The following is a 21063-nucleotide window of genomic DNA, read 5'->3' as shown; positions in this document are numbered from 1 at the left end:
ATTGGCTGCTACCCATTTTGAAGTTTGATTTAGTTTATTTTCTCATTTGTCAGTAAATGATAATTGACTATCTTCTTATTTCTGTAGATTTAAAAAATAAACATCACACTTGCAGGTCTCACAATGTTTTCTCCTTTTTACAGCAATCAAAATGCAGACATATATTGAATAATTTTTATAAAATAATGTTAGCGACTCCATAGAGATTCCAACTATAGTTATGTACCCTTTGGGGTTACTATTTCAGAAGCCAATGACACACTCACTTTGTCTCTAACCTCTGTAGAGAGAGCAATAAACAATGTGCTTTGAGCACAAAAGTCTTCCATGTTAATTGCTGAGACCAAAAGAAAGTGAAGTGTTATTCACTCAGTCACTTCCAACTCTTTGCAAACTCCATGTCCTATAATCCTCCAGGCTCCTCTATCCACAGAATTCTCCAGGCAAGAATACTGGAGTGGATATTCATTCTTTTCTCCAGGGGATCTTTCCAACCCAGGGATCAAACCTGGATCTCCTGCATTGTAGGTGGACTCTTGTCATCTGAAAGTACATATGGAAGAAATATGTGGTATCTACTTAGTGTCATACTGTATCCATCAGTTTTTTTGGTGTACACTTTTGATATCAGGGGCTTCCCTGGTGGCTCAGATGGTGAAGAATCTGCCTTCAATGTAGGAGACCTAGGTTCAATCCCTGGGTTGGGAAGATTCCCTAGAGAAGGGAATGGCTGCCCACTACAGTATTCTTGCCTGGAGAATTCCAGGAATGGAGGAGCCTGGCAGGGTACAGTCCACGGGGTCGCAGAGTTGTACACGACTGAGTGACTATCACTTTCACTTTTTCACATTAATTCGTTAACTATCATTATCTGAAATCAAAGTTTGCTTAAATGAATAACTACTGTTTCATGAAAAAATGTCTCTGTATTAGAAAATTGTACTAACTTTAAATATGATCGTATAGAAACGTGAAAAAATCAGCTCACTATGGTAGAGTTTTTTGAGAGATATATTTTGATGACTCTTGTCCAAATATCTGTTCTATTAGGAGGAAAGATTCTAAGGAAAAAGGCTGATACTTTCTCTTCAAAAATTATTTCCGTGCTAATGAAAGAACTTGTTCTTTTGAAAAATCCATGTTTCTTCACTACTAGCAGTCTCAGAATTAGTCTTTGTTTTTCATGTTTTGGAAGTCAAAACACCATACGAGGTATGCTTTTGCAGCAAAAGAAAATGAAAAGAAGGAAACAAAAAGACAACAATTTCCTCCTTCGGCACATTCTCTTTTTACTTAAACATTTGTGAAAGTGAGAATGTGTCTGTGCTTGGAGCATCAAGCTTCAGTCGTGATGGCTTCATGCTCTAAGAACCTGCTCCAAAACCTGCTCTCTGTGTAGCAGCTCAGATGGAAAGATGGAAAGTGTGTGTCTCTGCTGGTTCAGTTGCAGGGCAACAGTGCTCAGCCACCCCCTGCTGCAGAAGATTTCAGACTGCGACCTAACGCCTGCCTCAGGGATCACCGGGGTTCCGAAGACCGGTTGCCGTAATTCTGGGCTAGAATTAAAGCTTATGTTTGGACATGTCACAGATGTCTCCCCCCACCTCTCTGCTTCTCCCCGCCCCCCCCCCGCCTTCTTTCTCTTTTATACACACATACACACGCATGTGCACACACACACACATATTTTAAATTTTTCTTATGAGATATTATCTTCTGGAAAGAGAGTAGGGAGTTGTTCAAGGTATATTTTTTCACATTCTATGAACAGCAGCTCTGACTTAAATTATACTCAGAAGTAATCCTAGGCTGATAATACCCCACCTAATTCTGAGAATCTGCAAAGCCTTGTTTGTCCTGAAACATGGAATATCTTGACCATACTGTCTTTTCTCCTCCTTGGTTGCTTTTTTTTTTTCTTTTTCATTTTTACATTTTATTAGCACATTTATTGGAGGAAAAGAGTGAAGAGAGCAAGTACAGACCTCTATATTTTTTTTAAAAAGCCTTATATAAGTCCATGCATGGTTGATTGTTGGTTATTTTAGAAATGTAAAATGGGATTAAAATTAATGTCTAGCATAATTGTTCGGAGACACTAGATTTCAAAATAGAGAGTTGGCTGTATGTATTATTATTTCAAAGAAAACAACTGAAGAAGTACTTTACTTTCAAATGTGATGTTGATACTTTTACCCTACATAACTATCTGGGATGCCATTTCCACAATTACTGTTCACATAAACACCAAATAGTGTCCTCTGGATACTCAAGATTTCTGACTGATTTGTCCTCTACTTAAGTCTTCCATGTCCCATACCTCACTTTACTGCTTCTGTAATTCACATGTCAGGCCTAAATAAGTGATGAATGTGGCTCTGGGTATGTGATTCCAAAGAAATTTCAATCAGCCCGTGTTCTCTTCCTGACACATACTAGGCAAACTATTTTCCCCAGTAAATATATTTGCTCCTGTAACTTAGAGAATTTCAAGTAGGTGGGGTTTGTTGCTATTACATCAGGTCCTTGCAGGGCATTCTTGGCTATACTGACTCCTCAGGTATTAATATGATGACAGCCTGAAGATCTTCAAGAGCTCAGCCCTGCCTAAACCCCACGCTTGTCTGATGGTCCTCGTAAATGTAACATGTCTGAAAGGGAACTCCCAATTCCCCACTCCCACATTTCAGATGAAAACTTTTCTTGTTTCTTCCTCATGTCAGCAAATAGCACCACTGTTTGTCATCTTTGGCTATTGCCTTTTCCTCCACGCTCATATGCAATACACTGGCAGGTCCTTTTGATTCTACCTACAGAGGATATTTAGATATGCCTACTTCATTTCTTTTACCACCACCCTGGTCCAAGCCTCTGTCTTCCGTCTCCAGACAGAAGAAGCTCTCGAACAAGTATCCCTATTGTTTTTTTTTTTTGCAGTTCTCTCATTTAATTTTCTTCAAAGATAAATCATGGTACTTCTCATCCAGCAAACTCCCATTATTTCTAAGATAAAACTAGCTCCTTCCCATGGTCCTCCAAGTCCTTCATGGCTTAGCTCTTTCCAATCTTTTCTATTCCGTGTCCTCTAACACTGAGGTCTTTTTGGTGTTTAACAACATTGCCTTCTTTTCCCAGAATGTTCCTTCCCTGCTCTTCATGTGGCTGGTTCCTTCTCTCATCGTTTGTGAATCACTTTGAAAGCCTCACCTTAGAGATTATTTCATGCCCACCTATCTAAAGCACCATCCAAAGGCTCCAATCAAACCTCTTGTCTCAGTGTCAGCTTCTATCATTTCATTTTACCATTTTCTTTTCTCTTTGATCCTTATACAATCTCTTGTTAAGTATAGCTTCCTGTCTACCTCCTTCAAATACTGTAAGCTTCATAATAACTAGGACTTTGTCTTTTCACCACTGAATATCCAGTGCCATGAACAGTGTCTGTCACAAAGCAGAGACTGAGTACTTGTTGAATTAATGATTTTATAATGAGTAAATGTTAGTCAGTTGTGTCTGACTCTTTGTGACCCCAGGTACTATATCCTGCTAGGCTCCTCTGTCTATGGGACTTCACAGGCAAGAATACTGGAGCGCGTTGCCATTCCCTTCTCCAGGGGATCTTTCCAACCCAGGAATCGAACCTGCATTGTAGGCAGGTTCTTTACCATCTTAGCTACCAGGGAATGGCAACCCACTCCAGTACTCTTGTCTGGAGAATTTCATGGTCAGAGGAGCCTGGTGGGTTACAGTTCTTGGAGTCTCAAAGAGTAGGACACAACTGAGTGACTAACACATACACACACACACACAATAAGTTAAGTTTCACATTTTGTATTATAGCAATGAAATTTATGAAGACATTTGTTTTCATATAGTTTTGAAAAAATTCTACAAAACTGATAATACAAAATATTTAAAAAGACAAATATAATAATTCTGTAAGTATAGTAACACTGGCTTCTGTGTGCAAGTAAAATAGAAAAACTGATCAAACTCCATCATTCGATTGTGGAATGTAAGAATAAAACAATAATTATTTTTCCATTTTAAAGGACTTAATTAGTACACAAATTTATTAAGCTTGGAGTATTCAAGCTTTCTGTATTCAATAATTCAGAAATCTCAACAAATACCAAGTTGAGTGCATGTGAACTCAAAGTTCACTAATCATATTAGTAAGAAGTAATATTCACCCAGTTCTTTCTGTATTAAATGTTTAACATCTGTTTTTCACTTGAATTTCACAAAATTCTATAAGTTGTGCATTATTTTCATTTTGCAGATGAGAGCACTGAGGCTCAGGGGGGTTAGGAAATCAACTAAAGATGACTAGGCTCATAAGTAGAAACTTGAAAAGGTTGAAACCCAACGTTCATGTGAAAAAGTCTGAGCTCTTCGTCTGCCCCTTTGATGTCTTTTTTTTTCCCCATCCTGCACATCTTCCTGGTGAGAGAAAACTTGCTGATAAAATGAAGCCTCAACTTGGCTTTTTAAAAACAATATTAAAATATGCTTAAGTTTGCACTTAAGATTCAGGGAACAAGTCTTGGCAGCACATCAGAACACACTCCTACTTCATTCCCCAGTTGTGGCTTATTCCGCCTATCTTAGAGGCTGGAATTTTGATCAAACTGGATGATAGGAAAAACATATATCCTTCAATAATTGGTCAGAATAATAAATGTCCAGACCTGGCATGGACCCTGTGGAGGAGACACCATAAATTTCGTGCCGAATCAGCCTAAGAAGGCAAGCTGAGGCCAAAGAATCACAGCTGTCATTTGGCTGTGGGAAAGAGTTCAGAGGTCCCTTCCACTGTTCATTCCCATGAACTTAAGGTTCTCAGAGGGGCACTCCGGGAGGTGACGCTCCATTTTCTGTAGAAATGTGACCCAGAACATGACAGATTGCTAGTAGTGAATCAACAGGTTATGATAAAAGTCCAAACCTGATTTATTTCTTTTGCCTGAGATTGACTTTCTTTTCTCATACATCCAAATACATGTTTGCAGCCTAGCAGGTCTAACAGAAGCCAGTCCAAACTATCAAAATGAGATTTCCAACTAATATTTTATTCTCTAGAAAATTTATTGAAATTATGAAACATAATTAAATATTTCAGGTTTCCCAACAGAAGTGACCTCTACCCACAAATGTAATTTTTATTTATGTGGTACAAAATTTATGTTAAGATTGGAAAAAGTAATTTAGGAGAAATTTCTTTTGTCATGGAAAGATGCTGCTTAATTCAAATATGGAATATTAAAGATGATTGTGAGAATTGAGTACTTCCATATCTGTCATTACTGTCAAGACCTCTTTGGACTTCTTTTTTTAAAATACTTGATACATTTGGGAATATTGTGATGGACAATTTGTGATAAAACTTTTGTGTTGTGAAATTCGATGAAAGTAAGAATGATTATATTAAACATAAAACAATAACAATTATGAAGTCTTAATGCATGCCCTGCATTGTTCCGTGTTATGTACTTACTTAAAATTTCTTATAACAACCCTATAGCGTAGGAGATATTATTATCTCGATTTCATAGGTATATATTGAAGCAAAGGACAAATTAAGTAATTTGTCTAAGTTCAAACAGCTAATTTGTAATTACGTAAGTTATTTGGTGATAAAGGTGATGAAGAAAATGAGTTTTGCTATTATTCCATCAGGGAAAGAGTTGTGGGAGGGCATGGTTAACTGAGAAAGAAAGTTAGGAATGCTAATTTTGCTACTAGATTTACTGAACAGCTGATATCCTTTATGCCAGAAGACAAGTGTACAGAAAGTATAAAGTAACAAACACTTTTCCACATTTTATTGCCCTTTTGTTAAGTCCGTTAGGTCTTGATATAATGTATCAAATATATAAATATACCTTTTATTTACATTATGTTTTGTGGCCCATTTTGGCATTTGATCTACCATTTTTCAAAAGATCTGGTAGAATCAAGATCTTGTTGATTTGGGGAGGAACAGAAGGTGAGGAGCGCACCAAATTCTCCCGGGTAATTGTTGATTTACTTTGACTGTTGTCTTCCTACCAGCATACTTTTTTGGGTACTATCTCAGAATTAAAGCATCAGACAAAGGTTGACTTTTTAAAGATTCTCAAACAGAAGAACGTGTAACATCAAAAATTAGAGTATAGTTTCTAGCAAACAGCTGAAAAGTCTAGTGCAGTGTCAAATGATAACAAACTGCTTGATCTTTGAATTAGAACAATATTGAGAGTCAGAAACAGCTGTAGCACTGCAGAAAGGAGAAATACTCAGCTGTGGTGTGGAAGATGATGGTGAACTGTAAAAAAAAAAAATTGTCATTGGATTTTATTATGTGCTAGCTAATTAATGATAATGAATATTTCCTTTGAACATTTTAAACCTATATCAAGGTGAACAGGCAGACTACTGGAGGAGCTTTGTTCATGTGTGCATATCTGTTAACCCTGGCATCTGAAAGAGTTCCTTTTTTATTCTGTAACACTCTTCTTTTTAAGCCAATAACTTGGTTTGTAAGTTGGCTCTTACCGTTACTATTTAATTCCCCCATCACAGAAAACTTTTCATTTTACACTGTGATTGTCAGTAACTCTATTGTGGAACTAAGAAATCAAAGTGAAGAGACTTTATACTCTGTGTGCTCAGTAGCTCAGTTGTGTCTGACTCTGCAACCCCATGGACTGTAGCCTGCCAGGCTCCTCTGTCCATGGAATTTTCCAGGCAAGAATACTGGAGCAGGTTGCCATTTCCTACTCCAGGGGGTCTTCCCAATCTGGGGATCAAACCTGAGTGTCTCATCTCTTGCATTGGCAGGTGGGTTCTTTACCACTGTGCCACCTGGGGAGCCCATTCTCTACTTGATGACTAGATACTCATTGTAGAATTTAAATAAATGTTGGCTGCATTGTTCCAACCACACATGGTAAACATGATTTCTCCCTGTCTCTCCTTAGCTAAGAAGCCGGTCTCTGTGTTTTATTTGTATGTTTATTTATTTGTATTTTTATGTTTATGTCTCTAGCTAAACAGGTCTTGGAACAGCAAACAGTCAACTGGTATTTCAGGACAGCATTCATTGAAAATGCTGTGGGGCTGTTTTTGCTGTACTTTTATACACACGTTGAATATATGGTTGGGAATACATGCAGCTTTCTAATTTCAGAAACCACTTATAGGGGAGTGGGCATGGTGGTCAAGATAGACACCCAAGAGTCATTAATTGTGTAGCTTTTTCTCTGGGGGCAGGGCTATTCATGTTTATGGTAGAGATGACATGACTTCATTTAGTAAGATACAGAAAGCTTTTACTTTCCTGGACTTCTCCAGCAAACCCACAATGATACCTTAGAAGGAGACAGCCCCCGCACCCTCACCTCAGCTGCTCTTTTATTCACCACAGCCTCAGAGACACCCTTGACTCCTTCTGCTCATCAAGACAAAGGTGTAATTCTTCTTGTTTACTTACCTTTTGAAAAACATTAAGGAGTTTCTCTAGATAAACAAACTCAAAAGCTAGTCTATAAAATGCCTCAGATGCATTATGGACTGTCTTGGTAAAACAGGTTAAGTGGAACTATATTTAGTCTTTAGATTGGCACCGTGATATAGAAAAAGTAACATTTGGGGGTTGATGTGCAATTAAGGGTTAAAGGAAGAAGAAAGAATCACCAAAGTTAGGCAGAAGTCAGAGAAAAACATTTCAGGGAGTAACTGACAAGCGATTCTTTCTTTTCCTTTCAACTCCCAGGATCATTTAAATTTCACGTGGACCGGAAGGACTTTGACATTCCTTTGCCCCTTGGCTTCTGAGGTTGAATACTTCTAAATCATTTCAAGTCACAAACCACACTTAACTCTGTCAGCTGGTCTCTGAAATAGGTTATTTATTTATTCATTCATTTTTCATTTATTCATTTCCGTTCTGCTTCCATGAAGATAAATCTCTATAAGCTTCATGATTGGTAAGGATTTTAAAATAGAGTAAAGCCAAGATCAATTATTGATAAAGATGGTATATGAAAGGTAGTAACATGTATATGTAGGATAGAAATTATTTCCATGACATAATTATAATGATTGGAAGAAAATTGGGACATTAAAAATATTGCCAACAAAAATAAACTAGTACTGAACAATGTAGTGATATCATGAATGTGATGGTTGTAGTAGAATTGAGTAATAATTGAATCCTTTAATAACAGCCATGAAATTAAAAGATGCTTACTCCTTGGAAGGAAAGTTATGACCAACCTAGATAGCATATTCAAAAGCAGAGACATTACTTTGCCAACAAAGTTTTGTCTAGTCAAGGCTATGGTTTTTCCTGTGGTCATGTATGGATGTGAGAGTTGGACTGTGAAGAAGGCTGAGTGCCGAAGAATTGGTGCTTTTGAACTGTGGTGTTGGAGAAGACTCTTGAGAGTCCCTTGGACTGCAAGGAGATCCAACTAGTCCATGCTGAAGGAGATCAGCCCTGGGATTTCTTTGGAAGGAATGCTGCTAAAGCTGAAACTCCAGTACTTTGGCCACCTCATGCGAAGAGTTGACTCATTGGAAAAGACTCTGATGCTGGGAGGGATTGGGGGCAGGAGGAGAAGGGGATGACAGAGGATGAGATGGTTGGATGGCATCACGGACTCGATGGACATGAGTCTGAGTGAACTCCGGGAGCTGGTGATGGACAGGGAGGCCTGGCATGCTGCGATTCATGGGGTCTCAAAGAGTCAGACATGACTGAGCGACTGAACTGAACTGAACTGAACTGAATAACTCCTGTAAATCAGGACCTTGTGATCATTTGGCTGGGGACTAGATGATCTCCACTTTTCCTAAGCAAGAGGTAATGGGAGTTAATAGTATTTACAAATTTTGGAGATAGATATAATCCTCATATTGACTAGAAATAAAGTGTTTTCAAGCACACTTATAAATTTAGTAGCATCTTTTGACATAAAAAGAGTTTCATGATGTTAATTATAACTTATTCCTATCCATTTGATTTTAAAAAATCCACTAAGGGAGCTGAGTAGATATTTGTTAAAATGAGAAATGTGCATTTAGATTTAGATTTTACTGCATAGAGTAATCACTTAGTTGCTAGGGAAAGATTAGCTGTTCATTAAAAAATACTTTTGATAATTCTGTACAAAAGGTAGTTAGTTATTAATAACCCAAATGCTGTGAATTTTAAATGAAAAACCATCTGAAAAGTGAATGTTATAATAAATGCAAGGAACTAATGCTTATAATGCTATTATCTTTTGCAATACTTTTCTTAATATTCCATATTTAATTAATTCCTGTATTGCTTATATTATAAAAATTTCCCTTGATTTAAAAATATCTTTATTTTAGAAAAATTGGAAAATAGAGAAGACAGAAGAAATAATTTTAAAATGATGTATTTTTTCCTTCATTAGCATAATCACCTCTGTCACTTGTGAAACTTCTAACATTCTTATACTCTCTCTCATGTGTACCTATGTGTATCTGTATTCATATACACGTCTCTATGTATTGTTCATGTAGTTCACCTTACATTGTATATGAGAGCTGTTCTTTTAAATTAAAAAACACCTTCCCAGGCATTTTTTACCTTTTCTTATTTCAGTAAATAAAATCTAGTAAGATTAGTAGATCAGGAGCCAATAAGACCAAAGAATTGAAAAAATTTTCCAAACACACACACACACACACACACACACACACACACATATACACATACACATATAGTAACCACCCCTCCAGTTTGTTGTGATAGATTCTTTTGTCATTCCTTGGACATTATATTGGTGTTTCTTCTTCCAACTTCTGCCTGTGGTAGGATGCCATGGACTCTGATCATAGGACTCTTTGGATTCTGATAAGTGTGGGTTGCAGTGGAGCTAAGAACAAATAAGTAAAAAATTGATTTTACAAAGGAGCAAAGATTCTGCTAATATGTATGGCCAGTGCAATAATTACAGCTTGTGCTTTTGACCCAGTAATTGTTTTCCACTTTTGTCTTGTTTTTAGTGTAAATCTTGCCAATGAAAATGAAGTTTCATATCATCTACAATAGTGCTGCTGCTGCTAAGTCGCTTCAGTCAACTTCAGTGTCCGACTCTGTGTGACCCCATAGACGGCAGCCCGATAGTTTTATAATTTATGACAAAAATGTGCCCAGTGAGTTCCTAAGTACCCTATCTATGTACATAGGGATCTGTAAAAAGTCAGAAATACATTTATTAAATGGGACTAGAAGGCTGCACTGACATAATAAATAAATCCTGAAAATGAGGTTAAAACAGCTGAGCCTGAATAGAAGGTAGGTTTGTTTCTCGTTCTTATAAAATCTGATGCAGTTCTGAGGATACTTCAACTCTGTGGCTTAGGGATACAGTCTACTTTTGACTATGGCTTTACCGTCTTAGCATGTGGCCTTCAAGGTTGCCATGGAAAAAGGAGAGACAAAGAAGGCACACCAATTACATATTTTAGCTGCCTCAGTTTGCAAGTGGCATACATCCATTCTAAATTCTTAGTCCTTTTGCCAAATTAGCCACATAGCTTCAACCTAGTTGTAAGGGAGGTTGGAAAAATTTTGTGTCTGTTAGGATTCAACTAGAGAAGTGGAATCAGTAGGAGATAGATGTATTAAGAGATTCACTACAAGGAATTGGTTTATAAAATTACTGAGGCTGATAGGCAAGTCTGAAATCTGAAGGGGGCACCCAAGAAGCAGAGACCACGAGCAGGCTGGAGTTTATAGGCATGGGTTGCAGCTACTCTACTTAGCAGGACTTTCCTTCTTGTCTCAGGGAAGTCACCTATCTGTTTTGGAGGCCTTTCAACTGATAGAATCAGGCCCACCCAAATTATCCAGAGTAACCTTCCTTAAAGTCAGTTGATGTATCTTTTTAATTACATCTGCAAACTCCTTTCATAGCAACACCTATCTTAGTATTTGATTGAAGTACAGTAGCTAGCCAAGTTGACACACGAAAAAAACAAGCACATAAGGGCACATATAGAATAATAGGTGAGCTCTAATGTTCTCTGCCAGAATGTGAGACCATATTAGGACTCATGAAGGATTACTGTTTAATGACTTGGTACTCTGTCATGTCCGTCTCTTTGTGACTGCATGGATTATATGTAGCCTGCCAGGCTCCTCCATCCATGGAATTTTCCAGGCAAGAATACTGGAGTGGATTGCCATTTCCTACTCCAGGGGATCTTCCTGATTCAGGGATGGAACCTGTGTCTCCTGCATTTCCTGCATTGGCAGCCATGTTCATTACCACTGCACCAGCTGGGAAGCCCCCATTAATGACTATAACAACAAAAGAAAAAGATGTGAATGGAATGAACAATGAGATCTGTGGCCCTGAGGGTTGATGTGTATGAAGGAAGAGAACCAATATTTAATTATATAATATGTACATTTCATCATATAGGCTGAATTAATAGATAATTGAAAATACTTAATCTAGAACAATTTTTTCCAGTTCTTAGAATCCTGCCAGGAGCCAGCAAAATACCTTATTATACTAACTTATCCTAGCAGAGATTGTTTTGATATTTTGTTTAGTTGTAATACTAACTATATTTTTACTCATATTGTTCTTATTTTTCCATTGCATCTATTTTGCTATGCTATTCTGTTGTTCTTATTGCCTAAGCATTCCAAGCATATTTGTTAAATTCTTATTATTAGTCAGTCCAACTGGCCTGCATCCTTAAACTTAATACTACAGACTTTTGATTTTACTAGAAGCTTAAATGCTGTCTCTTAATTATCTTCCTTCCTTGTCTTATGCCTCTTGGCAATGCCTTTGTATTCCTCTTTTGCTTCTCATTAGCAGCCCACTGAGCTGCTTCTTCTTCTCACAGCGGCAATGAACAAGATAGTTTTAGTTTGGTGACTTCACATTACTTCCAGCCAGTTGGTCCTCCCCACTGCCCAAGTCACAGCTTCCATTTCTGTTGTTGGTGTCACCTGGTAATAGCTGTAATAGCTGATGGTGTTTCACATGTCTCACTGTGCTCTGAAAATAATATTTGCCAAGAGTTGGCCAGACGCTGTAGTGGACAGAATCAAGCAAATCTTCCATCTGCTACCTGCTTTTTGCTCTCTGAATGTACCTGTATATTACCTGAGCAGAAAAAGAGACTTGCTCCTATAGACATCCATTCTGCCAGGTGAAGGAGCCAAAAGCAAGCCCTTTCTGGCTAAGCTGTGTTAAGCCTTTCTCTGTTGGAAGTTTCTCTTTGCCAATCAGGCAATAAGTCAGAACTGAAAGCTGCAGGAGACAGACAAGCGATGCAGAATTAATGAACTTCTTTGTGCCAAGGAACAGAAATAATATTTGGGCAGTAAACATTTTAGTTTTAAGGTCAAAGTTATTCTACCTAGGGACCACTATTAGATTAGCAAATGGTTTATCAGTCACAGACAGAGCTGTTCTTGGTGGCCCTAAAGTGAAGTGGTTGTGCTTACTAAGCTGCAGTGTATACTTTTCCTTTATTATCTACTGGGTCAAGATCTCACCTTATTGTAACTTACCTAAATATGATTTTCACTGCAGAATATCATTAGTGCATGGTCTGAGTAAGCAATATGCATTTAAAAAATTGTCTAAACACCTCTTTACATGCCAACTCTGGCGATAATTACCAAATGTCTATATCTAGAAAAACAGGCAATTCAGAAATATCAATTTGTGCTATTATTTATGATACACATGTGCTAGTTTTCCCTAAATATAGATGTTTGGTAATTATCACTGGGACTATTTGTTACAATTCCAAAGTAGATACCAATGAAATAAAACTATAACTTATTTGGTAAAAATGTAAATGCTGAAAAATTCTCATTATCTTTTTGCAGAGTACAGTTCTTAGTTTCCTATTCATATTTCATGTAATAATTTTGGATTAGCCATCTGGTTTGTTGAGGGTTGAAAATCTGTTTAACACCAACGCAGAATTTTTGTTAAAAAATAAAACAAGTCACAAAGAAATCACAAATGTTTTTCAGGTATTTCACGATGCTAATAATGAATAACTTTTAGGAGATGACATGTAAATTTACACTTTAACACCTTCCTTTTTTCATTTGTGCAATTTAGACTCACCTGCATCATGCTTTTGAAAACTATCTTTCAGGGAAGTATCAATTTAAATGGTTGAGATATAACCGTTCTTATAAAAATTTTATGTTGGCCCACCCACATTATTTTAGTACCTCTCTTTCCCTTGTTCAAATGGTTAGCTCTATGGATTAGAAAGAACATTTTCTCAATGATTCCAAGTCTGTATCCCTGAGACTGAATTACCTCCTCCATGCCCATGTCTGCAAATAAACTCCAACCTCTATTATTCATCCTGGATGGATGTGGTTGATTCACACCAGGAGACTGGGAAACAGTGTGAATTTATCAGTACAGATTCATTGAGTAATGCGCCCAAATACCTTGAAGTGTGTGCTGCATAAAAAGTGGGTATCCAGTGTCACGTCTGGCAGACAACATTCTCACTAGCAAGTCCTCTTCCATCTATGACAGGAAACAAGCTGCTCCTTCTGAATGTGGGGGTATAACTCCACCCCAAATCTGTGACCCCTAGTGTATCATGCTGAATTATTTTTGTAGCCATTCATCTCACCCATGGTGTTAGAACATCTGGATAGAGCATTTCATTCTTCATATATCTGGCAGTGAAGATGTGGGTTGATATGTCTCTGGTACTGGACTCTGAAGGTTAAAATTTGGCTTCCATGGTTTATCCGAATATGCTAGTAGGAAATATCCTTTGGAGGGAAAGCATATTCAGGGCCTTTCAACACAGATGTGTAGTTCTGTTACATACGACTACGTGTGTGCACAGCTATGTCTGGCTCCCTGCAACCCCATGGACTGTAGCCTGCTGGGCCTCTCTGTCCATAGGATTTTCCAGGCAAGGATACCAGAGTGGGTTGCCATTTCCCTCTCCAAGGGATCTTCCTGACCCAGGGATTGAACCCACATCTCTTGTGTCTCCTGCATCGGCAGACGGGTTCTTTACCACTAGGGCCATCTTACAGACTCCTTCAAAAAACATCTAGAAGAAATGCAGCTTTGAAAAACAAGTCTTAATGGAATTTGAGAAGATTTCCTCTTTCCCTGGTAGGACAAGGTCCATACCTGCCTGAGTTAACCACAGGAAACGTGCTTCCAACTGAGAGGAAGCAATAGGCTAGCTTCCCACAAGGTTTCAAAATAATGCCTGATTTCATTTTTACTGGGAGAAGAATGGTCAGTTTGCTCCATGTTCTCTTATTTATTACCTAACCTTTGATGAAGAGAAGGCCAGGGAGTTTCTTTATCCTTAAAGAAGTACTCTAAGTTGCAAGGGTGTAAGTTTTGAGAAAATGTGTAAATAGGTATGCACTGCATTAAAAAAGAGGCTCAGCATACAGACCTAGGTAACTCTCAGTCTTCTGAATTCTTCATTTCTTCTGTAAACTTTTAAATGTGGAAAGTGATGAAAAGTTATTCACACATTACTTATAGGGCAACACTTAGGGTGCTCCCAGTAATAATTCATTTTTGTTTTTATTTTAATTTGGCTAAAGTGAAAAATAAAGAGTATAGATAAGTGAAAAGGCTAATAAACAGATACATGTGCAGACCAAGCATCCATATCCAAAGCTACACACAGGTAGTGAGGTGTTGCAGACAACACTGACTGATGACAATGCTAAGCAATTAGCACTAAATTAGTCTCTGGCTACAGATAGACACATAATGTTCCATAGACATATTAAAGTCACACAGTCCAGTGTAGCAGAAAAATACCATGGACTAGCCTTTGTCATATCAGAGAGGAATCCTGTAATCAAATATCTATACATATTCTCATTTCTTTTCACAAGAAAACTGATTTTTGTCTCCATTGATTTTCTTGGGGGGTAATTCCTGTCACTAATTGATTAGGATGATAAAAGTAGTTTCTATGATATGGTCAAGCCTTATCAAACCTCAGGTAGTACTTGAAATATACTTGGTGATAGATCTGAAATGGATTCTGTCCTTCATTCTTGTCCATTTGTTCCCAAAGGATTTGGTATGGGTAACAAACACTTCTGTATTTGTTTCTGGAAGATGATGGCATTCCCTAACCTAAGTGATGGAAGAACTGCAGGAGAAAGGAAACCGCTGATGGAAGCTACATGTATGCTCTCGGGCAGTATAATTACAATTTGGAACAGTGTAATATAGTTTTCCTGGGCCCGATTTCAAGATTTGACCCCTAGCTCAGTCATGTCTGACTCTTTGGGACCCCATGGACTATAGCCTGCCACCAGGCTCCCCTGTCCACGGAATTCTCCAGGCAGGTTGTGTGGGTTGAGTGGGTTGCCATTTCCTTCTCCCGGGGATCTTCCTGACCCAAGGATCAAACTCAGGTCTCCTACATTGCAGGCAGATTCTTTACCATCTGAGCCACTAGGATTTTCCTGGGCCCAATAATTTCTAAATAATAATTTGAAGGGTAAATTACAAGATCTGGTCTTAAAGAAAATGATTTCGTGATTCTGTCTTCTGCATATTCTTTAATGTGTTATCCTTCTTTTCCACCCTGTCTTTGCCCTTCTTCAAATAAAAGTATAGTATTTTGAACACTGCAGATACTCTGTACATTCTGGTTTGTGTAGAATCACGCAAGAGTTTTATTTGTAGACTTAAAGATTAGGTCACTCTGTTACCCAGTCCAGGCTTAATTTTGTGTAACTCTTCCAATTTGACTCAGGTATATGTCATTTTTGTGGTCTTGTAATTTCTACATTCAGTTGATTCTCTAGGGGCAAGAATACCTGAGCAAAGTAGTTGTCCCTACAGATTTTGCCAGGTTAAGTACAGGCAGTAGGCTATTGAGAGTCTAGCAGGAGAAAATCCTTAGACGTATCTGTATGCCAAAATATATATTTAATACTCATTCTATTTATAATCTATAATCCTTCATCTCAAGGCTCTTAGACACTGCCCTCTTTGAAAACTGTCCTTTTGAGTGCCAATCTTAGAACCAAGTCTCAAAGCATCATAGAAGCCTCTCTTTTCCCTAGCTGCAAGCTTTAGGGTTAGTTTTAATAGTGTGCCAATTGCAAAGCATCACTACCTACTGCAGGCTATGGTAATTCAAAGCACTGCATAGGATTGGGAATTCATTTGGTGTGATTATATCCTTAAGCCACAATTGTCTAGCTTCACATACTCCTGTGCTTAATATTGGTGTTAACAATAATAAAAATCATAATTCCTTTTTCACAAAAAATGCAAAGCTCTTTATTAGCTTCCCTGTGAAGCATTCCTAGAAAATACCTTCATCTGAATTTCCCCAACTGAAGGCACTGATCTTCACTGAATCAAAACAAGACAAGTTCCCAGAAGTCAAAGTTTTCAACTCTGGGATGAAGGTTCCTTCATTCCCTCATAGAGCAACTCCTAAGAGCAACTAAAGGAGAATTAGATAAAAACACAATCACATAATCCTGTTATTCTAATATTATAATCACTTTTATATTACTGGCAGATTCCTTTTCTAAAAAGAAATGCTCTCTTTTTTCCCTAAATCTGTTTGTGTTAAAAACTAAAATTTAAACATAGTCTTATAGCAAAGCCTAGCTTAACCTTGAATAATACTAATGTATTGTTTTAATCAGGTACAAATGCTCTTTAATTTTTATCTGGCTTGTCTCCATTTTAGAGATAAAGTTCTATCTCTCTATGATTGAAATTGTCAATTCTTAGAGCTGCTCAGGCAGGTTATAATACAATAAGAAGATTCCTTTGAGGAGTGGTCATGTTCAGACCAAATTGTCAGAATGTTCTTTATCCTTGGTGGCATCTTTAAATTGAGTGCTATTAATGCCTAGAATTAAGACCCTCAAGAGGCAGCCTGCACTAGATAGAGATTCTGCTCCCAAGGTACTGCATGATTATGTTGTGAGATATTTGCAGAGAGGTTTATTTTGGGCTGGGTGAAATTAGCATCTTTGTTTACAAGAATACCATCTCACTGATCAAGTTAAAGTACATGCCTAATAACCAACATTTCTTAAGCTTTTATGTTGCCCTTAATTAGACTCTTCAAAGTTAATTAGGGGAACAAATGGTACTTTTTGTTCTTTTAAGTCCCCTTTAACAGCTTTCTCACACTTAAAATGTTCCCACATTTATAGGTGGGTTGGCTTCTGCTTTAAACCCTCTGGTTAACTGCTCATTGGTTAACTCCTCCTTCATTCACAGTGTTCAATCCATCCTGTTTTCCTGGGTGCCTTTGATCCCATTTTCTTTTTTCCTCCAATTTCAACCATTAATACGATTTATTTTTAGATACAAAATTATTCATTAATATTTTTGTTGTTCCTGTTTGGGAACAACGTTTCGCTCAAGGCTTAGAAAATGGCAAAACTAGATTCATGGCACGCTGGCACCTGCAGGGAGACTAGGGCAGCTTTTGCCTCAGAAAACTGCACAGAAAATGGAGTTTCCACACCTCTATGCCAGGCTCGGGGAGTGGTGGTGGGAGACGACGTTCTCCTGAGTTGAATTAAACACTACTGACCTCGTTCTGATACCTATTATATGTTTGAATATTTTTCTTTATAAAAGTGTTTTTGATTATTTTTATTTTTTAACAAAGGGTTTTTATGTACAAAAAGCTGGCACTCAATAAACTAATCCCAAGGATGTGAAATTTTTCCGCCATGGTGTCTGTCTGCTCTCTGCCACTAATGGTTATAGAAGACCATTAGAAGTGAGCCGAGCAAATGAGAAATAGTCTCTGCATTAGAGCAGGAGCCTGTCACTCTTCTGGCAACCCTGCCGAGAGCTACACATCAAAGCCACCACACTGTGCTAATAGTGTCACTTATCCCACAGCCTTTACACTGTCCCATATGCAGCTGCTATGCAGGGGCTGTGCGCACGAGGGTGAGAGGGGAGTTGACAATGTGCTAGAAGAAACCGTAGGAGATAAACTGAATGTGATTTATCACCTCCAGTCCTTGCAATGGAAAACATTTAGGAAGAGCAAATAATTGAGGCCTTTCAAAAATATGTTTCTATCGGGGGGAAAAAAAACCCTGAATTAATTAGAAACTTAAAAAGGAAGGAATAAAATAATTTTTTCAAGAAGTCTGGAGAAAATCTTCAATATGTTCATATAATTAGAAGAAAGAAATTGCACTTTAAAACAATCTCCTGAAGACTGTTTACTTTGGATTATATGCCTGAAAGAATGTTACATAAAAGCCTTCATGGTTGTTTTCGTATATGGCAGTCACAATCACAGATATCTACATTACTCAAGTTGCTGATATAATATTTCTATTAAGCTGAAAGCAGTCATCCTGTGTCTATACATTATTGCTGTCTTCCTTACCCGGCTAATATTGTTTTTGTTGTATCTGATTTTTGTCATTGTTGTTTGTACATTTAGTAATCACTGAATGGTACCAGATTGACAGGTTGGGAGGGTGAGAAGCACGCAGACAGCTCAAGGAGAGTCAGAGACATTCCCTCCCAGCGCAGCTGCGGTAGCTGAAGCTATGCCTCCTGTGTGGGTTACAGAGCTCTGCAGAGGACTGGCCGGTATTTACTCTTTCTGGGCCTTGGCTGAGTACACCAGCTTTCTTCCTAGGTCAGTCTACCTGGTGGTTCTCTCAGGGCCTGAGCTAGCTGTAAATGCTTCTTCTGGAGTCCTTAAAATGATCCAAAGCATTTGGGAGAAATGGGAGGGAGAAATTTAAACGGCTGAGCTGTAGTTTGCCTTTATATTTCAAACATGCACAGAGTTGGTATAAAAGATATTTCCAACAGGGCTCCTGTTGATCTAGGAGAATAAAAACTAGGCATTTTTATGGAGGAGAAAAGTCCGTCATCAGAAGGATTAAATACAAAAGAACATCCTTACTTCTTCAAATTACCCCAAGGCCTTCTTTGCAGATGTTGGGAATTATACCTCTTATTTGGAGATCTGATCTGACAGTGTCAGCTCATTGGGATGGGACTTTTAAGAAATCATAGCAGTGGTGTCCTGAAGTTTTCATAATTGATCTGGAGGAGCCACCGAGTCCATTTTCAGTCCTTGTTTAATATTTTAACTGTAACATAGAGGATGTTTTGATTTACAGTCCGTTTTGGGGCTTTGACAACAAAAATATGAGACAAGTGCTAATCTCTTAACAAAGACCAGAAACTGTTTAAAAAGGAGAAAAAGTAAAAATTGCAAAATTTGATGAGTCTTTCTGGGTAGGCCAGGAACGCTGCGGTCTGCCACTGTGCTTCCACGTAGGACGGTATCATCGGAATGACGTGAATTTTGTCAAATTCAGATAACCTGTTCCTCTCCTCATCGTCTCACCTCAGTTAACAACCCTGCAATCTACTGCATCTGGAAACCTCAGCGTCATACTTAGACCTTCCTTTGCCTTACCCCCTCTTCCTTTGCCAAGTAGCCAAGTTCTCCCAGTTCTCCCTCTTAAGTATTTCTTCATCTTAGGTCCCTGTTCTTGTTGCAACTGTTCATATTTTGGAAGTAACTAGGCTTTTGAGACCTTTCTCTTTCTTCTTCTTGTTCCTGACCCCGTAGCATAAGTGAGACACAGAGAAGAATGTTTGTGATGACAAAGGCCTTATGTTCCACTATTTTCTGGGTGTAACTGCCTCTCAGCTGGTCTCTCCAGTTCTTTTCTGTCCACACTGCCGTAGGTCCTTTCTGAAATCACAAGGTTGATGCCTCAGAGTCTGCTACCATTTATATAAGCGCCAGTGCCTCTGGGAGAACCGCAGTCTTCATGATCAAAGCCTTCCCAATCTTCCCTCCGCAAACCCTGCCACCCTCATCTCTCCTCATCTCCCACATGCCCCCTACGCCTCAGCCACAAGTAACTTCTCACCACTCTCTGAATATGCCACTCTTTCAAACTCTTGTTTTTCCCCATATGCTGTTTCTTTTCCTGGAGTGCCCTTCCCTCCTTTCTCTACGCGGGAAACTCCCACTCACGCTGTAAGACCCAGCTCAAATGCCATCTCTCGTCTGAAAACTTCCTCACTCCTGGAAAGAAGAACTCCCATTCGGGGTTCCATTGCCCTTTGATGAATACCTTGTTTAAGATAATTATAGTTACTACCACCCCCAGGCCTAGGAAAGAGTGAGCCTGATTTAAAGGTCTCCGACCCTCCTTCATTTGTGGGAGATCCATGTGGTCAAAGGGATGTGCTATCCAAAGTCCTAACCTCCCCCTCTGAAGTTATTCTCTGAATATATGGTGCCATAAAGCTCTACTAATAGCCCAAGTCTTAGCCCTCGAACTACTGAAAGTCTTTTCTTTGGGTCTTTGCATCTGAAAACAGCCCATGCTGATGATGTGAGCACCACTAGATCAGAGGTATGGAGGGAGTGTTGTTGGAACTTGGTTTCTGGGTTTGTTTTCAGCCTAGTCAAGTGAACCGTTTATTTGAGCACTATCTTAATGAGACAAATGCTTCAAATGCAAATTGGAGCTTTGTTAGAAATGTTTTTTATCATGCTGTATTTCAGGGACCTACTCTTTGTTTGGAAGGCATTGGAAATCACCACCTATACTTCAAACTCCTACAAGCCAGGCCAGGCTCTTCACCCCTGGGTGCATCCCCTTCAGGTTACAGCTAAGACAACCTAGAGAAATTGTGCACAGGCATATTTTCAGTTAGGACATCTCCTTCATAGAGGAAAGAGAAGCTAGCTTCTAGAATTGTGGCTGATGGGACTGGGTAGGGAAAGCCTTTTCTCTGTTCCTTTACAGTATCTACTAGGTTCTGATGGGGTAAAATCCATTTTAGACAAGGGTTGATTTATTAATCTCTAAATGCTGGCCATTCTGGCTTCACTGCTAAGCTTGTCTTTGCCAAGCAGCAACTTTCTATGGAGAAAAATGAGAGACAGAGAGAAGGATGGAAAGCATATTCTAAGGACAGCCCAGGGTTACCATAGAACACATATTCCATTGGGGTGTCCACATACATGTTCTCTGTTGCTGCTGCTAAGTCA

The 21063-nt window shown here is 38.5% G+C and overlaps 1 protein-coding gene across 21 annotated transcripts in view; it reads left to right on the top strand.

Annotated features, from left to right (window-relative positions):
• LOC147369947 (uncharacterized) overlaps window positions 1-21063 on the top strand; it is a 779924-nt gene that overhangs the window by 240529 nt on the left and 518332 nt on the right. The window contains exon 3 of one of the 21 annotated variants that reach the window (XR_015168179.1): window positions 1445-1587. The exons of 19 other annotated variants lie outside the window; for them this stretch is intronic. Coding sequence is in view for 1 of the 2 variants with exons in the window: in XM_086413023.1 (XP_086269149.1) it covers window positions 10024-10069 (46 nt within the window). In the remaining variant the exon portion in view is untranslated. Of the gene's footprint in view, window positions 1-1444; window positions 1588-10023; window positions 11299-21063 lie in introns of those variants that run through there. One more of the 21 variants, XM_086413023.1, reaches the window with a different exon arrangement.

Source organism: Bos grunniens, chromosome 7, assembly GCF_055505025.1.
Source record: "Bos grunniens cultivar Pamir isolate PY7600 chromosome 7, Bosgru_T2T1.0, whole genome shotgun sequence".
Lineage (NCBI taxonomy): Eukaryota > Metazoa > Chordata > Mammalia > Artiodactyla > Bovidae > Bos > Bos grunniens.
The sequence above is the reverse complement of the archived record's forward strand: the minus strand, read 5'-3'. Positions and strand labels throughout refer to the sequence as shown.